Consider the following 13,105-nt stretch of genomic DNA (forward strand, 5'->3'; position numbering starts at 1 on the left):
GAGGCGGCTCCTCGGATCTGGAGCTTCCCCTTCGCGCCCCGCTGTCGGCCCCAGAGCCCGGATTTTAATTACCGTGTAGGTCGCGTAAAGGGTACGGGCGGGCAGAGCCGTCTGCCAGGGTGAAGTTTCCTGTCGTGAGAGAGTGAATCATCATTGTTCTTAGTGAAAGCAAAGTAGTTATTAAAAACCAGGTATTTGTGTACAGTTCTTATCATCCCTCTAAAAACCAAAGGCCGCAGCAGTAAGCGATAAACGTACTTTAAACAAAGAATGACGTAACATCGATACCATAGTTACACATCTGGTAACGTACATCAATCAGCTGCAAGCACCCCAGATCAGTACATCCCAAGGCACTCCCTCTGTTTTCATTCCTGACATAGCAGCGGTATATGGCAGCGTGTTTCTTTTCTGATCTGTCTAGGATCTTTCAGTTCTTGTGCTGCTTTCAGATGAAAAAGTTTGGGGAAATTTTTGCCTATTTAGCATTACTTGCAAAGTTTTAAAAGTACCAAGTAAATTTAAAGTAGCACTGTGTGCTTATAATTTTCCTTAACTCATTCTCAAATTGAAAATATTTCAAGTAGATATTATTCCCTTGAGCGCTTCATATAATGTTAAATCTGCTTTCAGGGGAAAAAGGACACTTGTTTACTTTTTGTAATGGTTTTTAAACATATTACAGCCCATATGAAACAAACACCAAGATATTTTTTTATAACTAAATAGGATGGTTTTCAAATAATGACCTTATTTTAAGTTAATATATAATTGGAGACATTTCTTGAAAGGGGTATAATTTTGCATAGCCACATAGCCAAGAGTTAGTCATTCAATATACTGTGCCAAACACGTACTAGAAATAGAAGCAGAAAATGCACAGAGACATCTACTATTTTTTATTTTAAATGTTAAATACTTGGATGTTTCAGTTTAACAGTAACTCTGTGTATACACACATTGTTTCCTGTTAATAAGAAGATACTGAACTTAAATTAAGCAGCCTATTTAGTATACTCTTATGTAAAATGATATTTTTTTTGTTTCAAATATATTTATTTTTTAATTTCTTTTTCCTACAATTGATCTACTGTTGCAGAGCAGTATCGATCATTTTAATCTACTTACATAGGTCCAGCTAAAGGCCTAAGGCCTTAAGTAGCTTAGTTTTCTACTTATTATGGATCCAACTGCCCTGTGGCTTTATTTATATTTTATTAATTTTTCATTTTTATTGGAAAATTTGGCCATTACCAAGTAAATAATCTTCAAACTAACACTGAAAAATAATAACATGAAAGACAGTAGTCTTGTCTTAATGATTCAGAATTGGCAAATATCACTGCATTTTCAACTTGAAATACTTTACATGAGAATATGAGGTGTGAATGATACTAACATTGCTTGTTCTGATGATAACTTGAGTTGTAGGTTGAATGGCAAATAAAGGTAACGTGAGTAGTTCTGCCCAGAATTTTTCTGTATTGGGAAAGGGGCACCACAGAACCCACTCTTCTATGTCTGTTCATTATATTGTTGTATACTAAATACATAAGTAGAAAAGAATGGATTTCATGTGTCTTTAGGACCAGTTCTGGGAGTTCTGGTTTGGCCTGTGTATCTTTCTTGGGAAAAAAAAAAATCCACACGAAAGAACTTGGGATACATTTTCAAGGAGGATGATCGGTAAAAGAAATATCTAGCATCTCTTTATGTTCTGTATTTTATATATAGTATATAAAGATACATATTGTTTATAAAATAAGTGTATGTATGTATAGTGGAACTTGAATAGGTTGGTTTTAGACATTTTTTAAGAAGTAAATTTCTTTATAAGACTTTTTGTCCGGCTGCTCCAACCCTCACCCCACAGCTTTGCCCACATCACAAAGTATGTTTTCATGTAAATTTACACATACTGGCTTCTAATTTAACCTCCAACAGTACCACATTATTGCCTGTGGTTTATGGTTAGATATGTTTAAAGGAAGTATAAGTGGAAATAGTTATTGCCTTTAGCTGTCCCTCAAAACAGAAAAAAATTACTCTTTATAACTTTAGTACCAGTTGATTTTCCCTACAATTAAGGAATTTTAGAATAAGCTACAATTAGTAGCTTTTCTAGCAAATGACATTTATAAGAAGTATTATATGACATTTGAGTGGTCTTTAATATGGTCATAGCAAAATGACTAATGCAAGTAAATACCAGAATTACTTTCTTTTCCTAAGATTTCAAGGAAAAAAATGGTTATTTTTGTAAATTATGTTGTTGAAAATTGTTGTTTGCTTTAGGAGACATCACTGTATTTGAATAAGTATGTTAGGAATACATTTTCATATCACATCATGGCTTTTAAACATAAATATGCCAGTTACTATGACTGGCTCATTTAAATGTCTAGTATTCAAACGTGTAGTCCTTGTAAAGATAAAGACAATAGCTGTGACAATGGTAATCAGCCTATACTTGAAAAATACTTATCTTTCTCTTGTACAACTTGGAGAGAGGCTGTTATATGCTGCCTTGGAATTATTTTGTCCAGCTGTATTGAATAGCATCTACACTATCTACTAAACATCCTCAAAATCTTTGGCTATTTATGCAGCCATTTTGAAAGTTTTTATTAAGTTAGTGGCATTAGGCTTCCATATTTACTAGAGGGAGAATCTGAGTAGTACTGGGTGGTATTTTTATTATTGTGCATATATAAATTTTAATTTTTTTATAAAACCCTTTCTCCTAGGTATTATGGAAGAAGGAAGCAGTGTTGCAGTATTGATGCCAAATATTGGAGAACAGGAAGCTGTGCTGATTTCTGAAACAGTCATTGGCCCAACGCTGAAGAACAGCGAAGATCAGAGAAAATGTAAAACTGATCCACTAATCCATGTTATCCAGAAACTAAGCAAAATAGTTGAAAGTGAGAAGTCACAAAGATGCCTTTTAATAGGGAAAAAACGTTCCCATCCTAATGCTTCTGCACAGTCCTTTGACACAGATGATCTTTGTGAAATCCCAGCTAAAGCAATTGAGCTATCTGTTATTGCTACTAAAAAGACTGAAGAGTTACAAGCAGATTATTTTGTGACTGAATGTCTTCCACAAAGCAAAAAAAAGGTGACATGCTACCAGTGTGGTCTATGTAAGTTTCTATCACCTTCTCTCTCAACACTACAAGAACACATAAAACAACATGGGCAGAAAAATGAAGTAATATTAATGTGCTCAGAATGTAATTTTGCTTCCAAAAGCCAAGAAGAACTTGAATCCCACTTCCAAAATTATCATGAGAATGATGGTAAAAATAGCAGCCAGACAAAAGGGCAGCAGTGTGTAAATGTCACAAGTTCATTTTTGCAAGGGCCGGTGGAAGGAAGTGTCAAATCTGGGACTGATCAGACAGGAAATGTGGAATGTAAAGATATAACTCAGTCTACTCATTTGCCTGAAATGGGTAGGAGGAAATGGTATACTTACGAGCAGTATGGCATGTACCGGTGTCTGATTTGTCGGTACACCTGTGGTCAGCAAAGAATGTTGAAAACACATGCTTGGAAACATGCAGGTGAGGTTGATTGCTCCTATCCTATCTTTGAGGAAGAAAATGAAACTACCAACTTGTCAGAGACAGTTGTAACTCACACATCTCCTAGCGTGGATACAGTTGTTCTTTCTTTGGAAAACAGTGAACTTGATAGCCGTAGTGAACCTTCTCTTCAGCTTCAGATTTGCAGTTCTGAGCAACTGTCATGTAAATCGCCAGTAGGAACAAATGTAAAAGAGGAAGAGATGTTAAATCAGTCTGTAGTGCATTCTCCTACTACAGAGGTTTTAGAGGAGACTGTATCAGATACTGAACAGGATAATATGATAGCTGATAGCCTACTTTCATCCGCACAGAAAATCATCAGCTGTAGTCCAAATAAAAAGGGTCACGTTAATGTAATAGTAGAGCGTTTGCCAGGTGCTGAAGAAAGTGTCTTACAAAAGCCTTTCTTGATGAACACTGACATTGAAACAGAAAAAAAATTAATCTCAGAGGACTCCCATATTACCTGTGAACAACCTGATGAAGTTTATCGTTCAGATGAAATTCAAGAAGTAGTAATAGGATGGAATAATACTGAAAAGAAAGATAATGAATTAAGCTCTAATAAAAACGTAACAACTGATGAAAATGTGCCTCCTGCACGAAGAAGGACAAATTCAGAGTCCTTACGACTACACTCATTAGCTGCAGAAGCTCTTGTTACAATGCCTATCAGAGCTGCAGAACTAACAAGGTCTGGCTTCAGGACTCTGACTGGAGAAGATGCTGTAGATGCAGGTACAGGACAAGGAGAAGCTGATGGCCCATGCGTGGCTCATTCTAAAGTGGCGTCCTCACTTAAGAATCCTTCAGAGGAGTTTAGTGGCTTAAACCAAAGTGGATGTGCAATAGTTGAGATAAAGAAAGAACGGCCAGAGTTATCAGAAGCACCAATTAAAATGGGCATCAGTATGTCGCTACTCACTGTCATTGAAAAACTGAAGGAGAGGACAGATCAGAATGCTTCTGATGATGACATTTTGAAAGAATTACAAGACAACGCACAATGCCAAAATGCAAATGATGCAAATATTCCTGGAAGTAACCTGGTAGAATATATACCTAATGTAGATCGACCCTACCGCTGTCGCCTCTGCCATTACAGCAGTGGTAATAAGGGCTACATAAAACAACACTTGAGAGTCCATCGTCAGAGGCAGCCGTACCAGTGTCCTATCTGTGAACACATTGCTGACAATAGTAAGGATTTAGAGAGCCACATGATCAACCACTGCAAAACAAGAATGTATCAGTGCAAGCAATGTGAAGAATCCTTTCATTATAAGGTAAAGTTATTTCCTGTGCCTGTCTATAAAAGCTAAATAACCTATTTTGCTACTTTTTTACTCACTGGTGATCCCTCTTTCTAATGTAATTCAGTCTGACATCCTGGCTTCGTTGTTGTTGCAATTGGGGATTATTGCCAGCAGCACTTTCTGAATATAATTCAGCCATAATTATTCTGCTTTACCTACTGAAATAAACTTGCTTCCTCACATCAGTTGTTTTCCTGAGAACCACCTTATGGATGTATTAATATCAAGTTGTTTTTCTGCCCACGTGTAGCAACTACAGGAAGAAATGGAAGCATCAGAGAACTTAATAGTTGAAAGTTTAAAAGAATGCTCAAATGTGCCTGCTGGTTGTCAGTGTGCAAAAGTAATCATGGTATTTGCAGGTAACATGAGACACTTTGAAGAAGAAATTATTTTATTTTTTGCCCTGCTGTTGTGTTGGTCTGCACATTTTGTAGAACTTAGATCTGAAAGATTACACACCAGGGCAGAATGATGTACTTCTGCCATTTTTATAAGTGCTATTTTAAGCAATTAGTGCTGGTGAGTGTGTTCCTAAGTACTCACAAATATAGAATAGATGGTGTCAGTATCTAGCTGTACAGTTGAAACTCTGCAAATTTTCCCATATTTACTGTTGTTTAGTGCTAGTTTGAAAAAAATATACAGGTAGGGTAGCAAAAGGCTCTCTCTCGCCTCTCCTCCCCAAGCAAGTAGAAGCAGGAATAACATAATCTTAAATCACTAGGCAATATGAAAATTGAGTCAATTTCACACAAGTCATCTTCTAATCTAATACTGCTTTTGGAGTATAATAGTTTTGGAGGAAGAACTGTTTGCCGCTTGTCTATAGGAACAAGGGAAGAAGGAAATTTATTTTCTAAATAAAGACAAATCATATAATCCTCTCAGTCACTCTCATCAATCATTTCTGTTATTAATTAATGTTATTTACTTTGTTTTGTTTCTAGTAAAATTACCTGAGGGAATAATCTGTGTATATGTTAACATACGTTTTATGACAGTTGTCATTAAAACTTAAGTAAAAACATCACAATAGCATTTGGTCACATTTGAAGTGACCAGTGTATGTTTGTGGTGTATATTTAAATGTGGGAAATTGGTTTTTTTCAGAGCCAACTGCGAAATCATGAAAGAGAACAACACAGTCTTCCAGATATCTTTTCAACAGCTACATCTAATAAACTAATAGTCTCCAACGAAGTAGATGAAAGAGAAGGTACTGTTTGTATTTACACTTGAAATTACAAAAAGTCAGTCATAACATTACTTCTGTTTGCTATGAAACTGGTTTTAATATGTCATTTATGCTGAAATGTTTCTGTGCCTGTGCATAACCTTAAATTTATGTTCTTTGCAGTGTGCAAAACTTGCCACAGTCAGTTTTGAGGTATCTTACTGACATTTATTGGTAGGTAAGACATTTTTAGCCCCTGTAATTGGACCTTGTATTTCTTCTTATGAAAAGCAATTGGTACAGAGCTGAATTTTTAAGAAAAAAAAAATCTTTTTTTTCCTTCTGTCAGCAGCTACAGTATTTTCCAAATCATGTACAGTAAACAAAAGAAAGCCTTTTTTTAAACTGACTGTGGTAATGTAGTTTGCTGTCAGCATATACATACAATACTGTCCATTCTGTGTTTAGAAATTTCTGTTTAATTATGGTAATGTCCAAGGTGAGTCATTTGTTTTAGCCCTAGAGAGGCAAACGTAAGGCATTCTAAAAATGCAACCTGTATCTGTAATAGTTGCCAGGGTAACAGTAGGTATGCATTGTGTATCTGCTTATAATTTAATAGTGTTTGTCATAAACAATAACAACAAAACCTAGATCTTTGATGTGTTAAGGTAGTGGAATAGGTAAAAAATAGACAAAGCTTGAAATTTACAAGAAAATGTGATCTTAAAATCCCTTTGAGTATGCTGGAGGCCCGACATTTATTATTGTAACTTCAATGCATCCTCTTCTCTGGTGAGTTAAAAGTTACTGAAAATATTTACAGCATTTTTATTCTGAAGGTAACATTGTAATTATTAGAATATTTGCAATTTTTACACAGAACACTGTGGAAAAATACTAGTAATTACATAACTTCTGAACAACTGTAGGCTGAAGTATTTCCATTTTATGCGTGTAGCTCTTTTCTGTTGAGATAGCAAAATGTGCACTGCAATAGTACTTAGATTGCAGTGGAAATTTCTGGGCTCTACTCTCACCTCTACAGCTGATCAGTGAGTACAAAAGTAATCACTGAAATTGATGCAACTACTTGTGAAAAAAAGTACTAACCAGCGTGAAACAGGGTGGATGGCTTGAACCATTAATGATTTATCTAAAGCAACATGGTACACGTCAGGATAGAATGAGATGCCTAACTCTTCTGTTCTTGCTCACACTGCCTCTTTTTCTGGCTTTCAGTCTACAAGTTAGAAACTTAAAAGTTAATTACCTTATCAGCCTCAGGTAAAATGACCCTTCCCAACTCCTGTTTGCTCTCATCGATGCAGAAGGCATTTAAATTTAGGAAATTGATCTGTGCTTATTACAACCCTAAGAGCTAAGCCTGAGAGAGCCATCTGAGGTCAGGGGGAGACAGGAAAAAGGCTAGAGAGGGTCTGCTGGTAGTTCCCTATTTTCTTCAGAAGAAATAGCATAAATGTTTTAATGGAAGTAATAGGAAATAAAACATTCTTAGTTTAGTTGGTTACAAACATCTGTAAACACACCTTGGGACTATTACTTCTGACAATGTTTTGTTTGTTTTAAACCAGTATTTTTAAAGATGTCATGATAAAGGAATAACTACCTTGCAATGCCTGAAACACGCCAGATTTTGGGGAATACTGTACCTTTTGAGCTAAATTCCTGTTAAGGTGACTGAAAATCAAGATGCCTGTCTGCTTTTGAAAATAGTATGTTTTAATAATGTGGTTTTAGAGATTATAGCCTGATCTTGTAACTTAATTTCCATGGAAGAGGAGCCCCTCTTTCAAGTTCGAGAAAATCCCTGCTTTAAATTTAATTACTTTAGAGATTTTTTAAAAATATTTTTTGCTCATTATTATGTTATAAAATGTTATAAAAGCCATGCACTTTAATTGATTGTTTACCAAACATGAAATTCAGTAATATGGCTTGAATGAAAACAGTTCTCCTTTTAAACTTTTATTAACTCATATTGTGGAATGCTTAAATTATTTCAGAACCAATTTATAATCAAATTGCGACACCACTGCAGTACAGCAATCTCTTGTCAAACAGATGTCATCTCTATAAAGTGACACAAAAAAAAGAAGTTTATGGCATAGCATCTGTTTATGTGAAAGATGCCTGAGCTGGAACAGTTTCATTTCTTGTTTATGAAATAGTTAGTCCTAAAAGTCTCTTTATTCATCATGGTTATAAAATAAATTAAAAGGGAGCATTATGACACTGGATATGATCGGATTGTAAATGTCTAATAATGAAGGAATAGTGTAATAAGCAGCAATACAGGAGCACCTGTTACTGCTGCTAGAACAAAGATCTGTCATTTCCATGTTCACTTGTAAGAGACCTGATATCCTCCTGCTATCCAGAAAACAAAAAAGGCCCCAAACCCACAAGAAACAAGCTAGCAGAGAGGGTGGGGGACACCACTGCTATTTAGCAACAGTGAGAGATTGTATGATGCATTGTAATTTATGTGCCTTTTGTTGAAGGAATAAATATAAAGTAGTGCTTGGTATAAATAATTGCTCCTAAGTGTGTGCTACTGGGTGGTTAGCCACTTACAGCTATGCAATAGATAATATGTTTGCATGACGCTTTAAAAATCTCATTAGATACTGTTTGTTTTAAGCTGCCTGCCCAATAAAATACCAAATTTGTAACAGAAAATACATTTGGAAGCAGTTTATTCTAAAGCTGCAGGATTTAAGATGGAAACCCCATTCAAGTAGAGCATGCAGTAGCTTAACCCCTGCTCTCCCATAGATCTGCAGCCCAAGAAGTGTCTTTGTATTCACTTGAGGTCTTCTACATAGATGTGCATTCATAAAAGAATAATTGTAGAAATTACTGTAGAAATTCCAAAGTCTCCAGGTACATAATTAAGATTGTTTTGATAATTTACATTAAAGAAAAAAAAAACTAACAAATTTTACTATATGAGCATATTGTAGGAAAAATTCTGATGTGTTTTGCTTTAAGGTTGACTTGCAAAGAGTGCATGTCATATATTACTTCCATATTATTTTTTATAAGAATACTAGAAGAGTGAGCACTGTGTCATGTTTTAAAGTAAAAAATATAAAATGCTTTTTCTCTTATCTTGGTACGCACAGAATTATTCAGATTTTATTTCAGACTGTAGATCACCTACTGATACTACCAGAGTTCTGAAGACAATATGTACTAAAAAACATCCAGCTAATACACCCTTTTCTGTTCCACCTAGAATCTTCTGGTGTATGTGTATTTCTGAAGTAGTAAACCCCTTCACAACACAAACTAATGATTTGTTTGTGCTAGAGATGTGCTTCGTATGAGCATGAAGAGTTTCTGAAGTCTGTTCTTGCAAGATTTGAGCTTTACTTTGTCTCCCACACATTATTTATTGAATTGTATATTTATTTTGGTTTGGGGGTGCACTTTAGTAATGAACTTTACCCACCAGAAAAGTTCCCTAAGGATCTCTATCAGGGTCTCTTCAAAGCCCATGAACATAACCAAGAGTAATGGCTTGACTGTTCAACCAGCTAATAAGAATCTGGTGTAAAGATAAAATGAATTTGAGCACCTTACTTGCACTTGGGAAAAAAAAAAAATAGAATTACTTAGGCTAGTGAAGAGGTTAGATGCAGAAAGAAAAGTTTGATGTTTCTTTTGGCAGTAGTGCCTATTTAAACAGCTCTGACCTTGGTGTTCCTTCATGTTTCTGCTGTTCCCTCCTTTGAGGAGTGCATGAAAGCTACACGATAGGCTGGAATGGGAAAATGACCTGCATAAAAAATACCATCCCTCTTCCCAAATGTTAATATTTTAACCCAAATCAGTTCCATTATTCAGTGAGGGAGCAGGAATAGGGCTGTTCAAGTCTACGCATTTACATCTCAAAAACATTCAAACTGTGCACTTGTGGGCACACATTTTCCTATGTTAAATTAGTTATTAGCCATTTTCTCTGCAACCATTAATTTTTCAAGAGTCTCCTTCATTCTGGAAAGAAAAAATGATTTTTGTTACAATTGGTTTTTAGTAATTTGGAGATGTTCCAAATTATTTCTTAACATGTCTGGTCAGTATCTATTTTTTTATCATCTAAGATCCTAAAAGAGTGAGGGTATGTGGATGATAGGATTTAGATGCTTCAGGAGGCCTTTTGCTTTGCTTTTCTATGTTTGCCAGTTTGAAACTTGTCCTTTCTCAGTGCTCATCCTTTCCTTTGATTTGATCCATTTTGCAAAGCAATAAAACTGCTGGGTTCAGCAACATTTTATCATCTTTTGCTGTAACACAACATTTTAACCCAACTGCAGGAAGGTCTCCACATAAAAAGAAATAGTGTGTTTTCCTAAAATCTTAATAATTCCAGTAAATGGTAGGGCAAATATTGTCATGATAAATAAACTATACCTTTATTATCTCTATGTCCATTGCCAGTTTGCTCCAGGTACTTTAAAAGTATTAAATATTTATAGATATTTAAAAGTATTACTTTAAAATGTTAATTCATGTTTCATAATTCAATCGTGCTGAAATTATCATCTGAGAACTCCTTACACTGCTGAATGCAGCTCTCTAAGATAATGGATTTTGTTTCATATAGGAAATAAGTCTTCAGTCCAGAAACTGTATAGATGTGATGTATGTGACTACACAAGTACGACTTATGTTGGTGTACGAAATCACAGACGAATTCATAATTCCGATAAGCCATATAGGTAAGTGTCTCAGTTATTGCTGGCTAATGCCATGTGCCTGGATTACTTGTTTGGACTAAAAAGGTTACTTAATTGCTCATATGATTTTGAAGTTATTGTTAAAGAATTTCAATTACATAATTTTACTGCATGTTTGAAGGAGCTACACTTGCTGGTTGACTCAGACTGAGTAATTAAGATTTGCTAACTTTTCCAGGATGCATCTTTTGCTCTAGCAATCTACTGTTTCTTTTCAGTTTGAAGCATTTAGATGAGGAAAAGGAAATAATTACATTGTAATATTGAACTTTGGCCAATAGTAATAATATATTTCTCAAACTCCTTGCATACTTAAGTTCATTTTGGATTTGTTTTATTGCAAAGTGTTCTCCATTGTCATATTGCTACTTTGCACATTGGCTTCTACAGAGCGTGGCCAAATTCTGCCCTTTGTCTTGTCGCCAGTCCCCTCATATTCTCCACAGGTTTCAAACAATATTAACACACTTAGGATCAAATTTTGTAACTTTTCTACAAGAGTGTTACATGGATATATATAGAAACTTTTATATCTAAAATCACATGTAATACTATAGCTCAGGTCCCCAGCAGAAAAATAAATCATGCATTTTTCTGTTTGTTGCTGCATAAATTCCCGCAAATTCAATATGTGCTCATTCAGTGTGGATCTCTGTCCCTCTCTAGTGGCTGGAAAACAGATCTGAGTTAATAGAATTTTTGAGCTAATATACTTCTATCTTTTTAATACAAATTCTGGAAACTTGACAACTTGAAATGGTGAGCTCAGCCAGGGACTTTCTTTTTTGGATAAGCAAACCCAGAAGACGTGTTGTATTTTGATTTGTGCATTATAATAATACCCCATAACACCAGCAAAAATTTGTAAGATATTTGCTCAGAGATCAAATGTGGAATACAAACAATTTTTTTTTTCCTCCTCAGAATCTTCCCTGTTGCCGTTATTTGTTGCTTAGTGGGGTTGGAACAGCAGACACTGTAGAGTGTCTTGTATAGGGTAGTTTTCTGAATTGGTGTTAGCCAGCCTGTTTGATTTAGGAACCCTTGAAAATTTTCCATTGGTGATATAGACTGCTGCATACTAAATTTAAGCCCACTGATCTGGCTTGCTTTTCTTACTATTTATTCATAAACCCCTTAGACAAATCTGCAGACCTGGTAGGATACTTCAACCACAGCCTAAAAACCATAAAGATCGAGTATTTATGGTATTTCTCCTTCTGAAACATGTATTCCTCAAGCCATTCATAGTATCAGATAGCAACCTACTATATTGCTGCCATTTTTATAGCTGTAAACATATTTTATTATTTGTTTGACAAAAATTGCTGGGAATTAAACTGTATATGCTCCAATGATGCATTTTTGTACATTTGATACCTTCTGGATTTTAATACTGCAGAAGTCCTTTCAAAAATAAAGTGAGTAATCTCAAGTTAAGTATCCTGCAGTCTCAAACTGTTTCACACTATAGACCAGATGTAGTAAATACTGGACATTTTTCCATTTCAAAAAAAGAAACAACTGAAGTCCCAATAAGTACGCAGCATTTTAGCTGAGCTTGATGGCTTCTGTTTCAGTGTGTTATATACAGGAAGCTTGTGTGCTAGTATATTGATATTTATGAAAGGCATAGCATTTTGTGTAATACTTTGGGATCTAAATCCATGGATCGAAATCTAGATCTAGACTGATATATGTATTGCTTTTATACAAAGATATTGTGACAAGTAAAAAAAATAGCATGATGTGACACACTTGTCTTAGGGCACTTGAATCTAAATATGTTGATCTTGTCCCTGACTTCTGCTTCAGATATAAAGCTCTGAAAGTTACATGTTTTATTACTAAATAGATAGTTTAGCTTCTAAAATGTCATAAGAAACATGGCTGTTGCATTAAGTAGAACATATGTTCTTGAGGAACAAGACTCACTTCTAAATACACTATGTCCCCTATAGCTCTTATGGTCACAATCTGCCTTTGCTTAACATAGCCAAGCAACTTGCAGCAGGGCTGCATCTGTTCCAGTGCATTCATATCTCCCTTAAACTTTGTGATGCTTACCAGCTTCAGTAGAGATGTACAAGACAGATGTGAGGAAGAAACATAGTTCATATGCCTACCCATTCTTGCTCAAAGGTGGAGGCTCTTTTGGACTGCAAAAGATTCTCACAGTCCAAAAATTGAAAGTTAATTGGAAAGTTAATCACAGAATCATCAAATGGTAGGGGTTGGAAGGGACCTCAGGAG

The 13,105-nt window shown here is 35.3% G+C and overlaps 1 protein-coding gene across 1 annotated transcript in view; it reads left to right on the top strand.

The window, feature by feature from the left end:
• Nucleotides 1–2,752: 2,752 nt before the first annotated feature.
• ZNF507 (zinc finger protein 507) overlaps nt 2,753–13,105 on the top strand; it is a 14,524-nt gene continuing 4,171 nt past the window's right edge. Inside the window, exons 1-3 of the mRNA XM_010169688.1 lie at nt 2,753–4,879; nt 6,023–6,128; nt 10,720–10,834. Of these exons, the coding sequence (XP_010167990.1) occupies nt 2,753–4,879; nt 6,023–6,128; nt 10,720–10,834 (2,348 nt within the window). The remainder of the gene's footprint in view (nt 4,880–6,022; nt 6,129–10,719; nt 10,835–13,105) is intronic.

This window comes from Antrostomus carolinensis, unplaced genomic scaffold (assembly GCF_000700745.2).
Source record: "Antrostomus carolinensis isolate BGI_N321 unplaced genomic scaffold, ASM70074v2 scaffold52826, whole genome shotgun sequence".
NCBI classification, from domain to species: domain Eukaryota; kingdom Metazoa; phylum Chordata; class Aves; order Caprimulgiformes; family Caprimulgidae; genus Antrostomus; species Antrostomus carolinensis.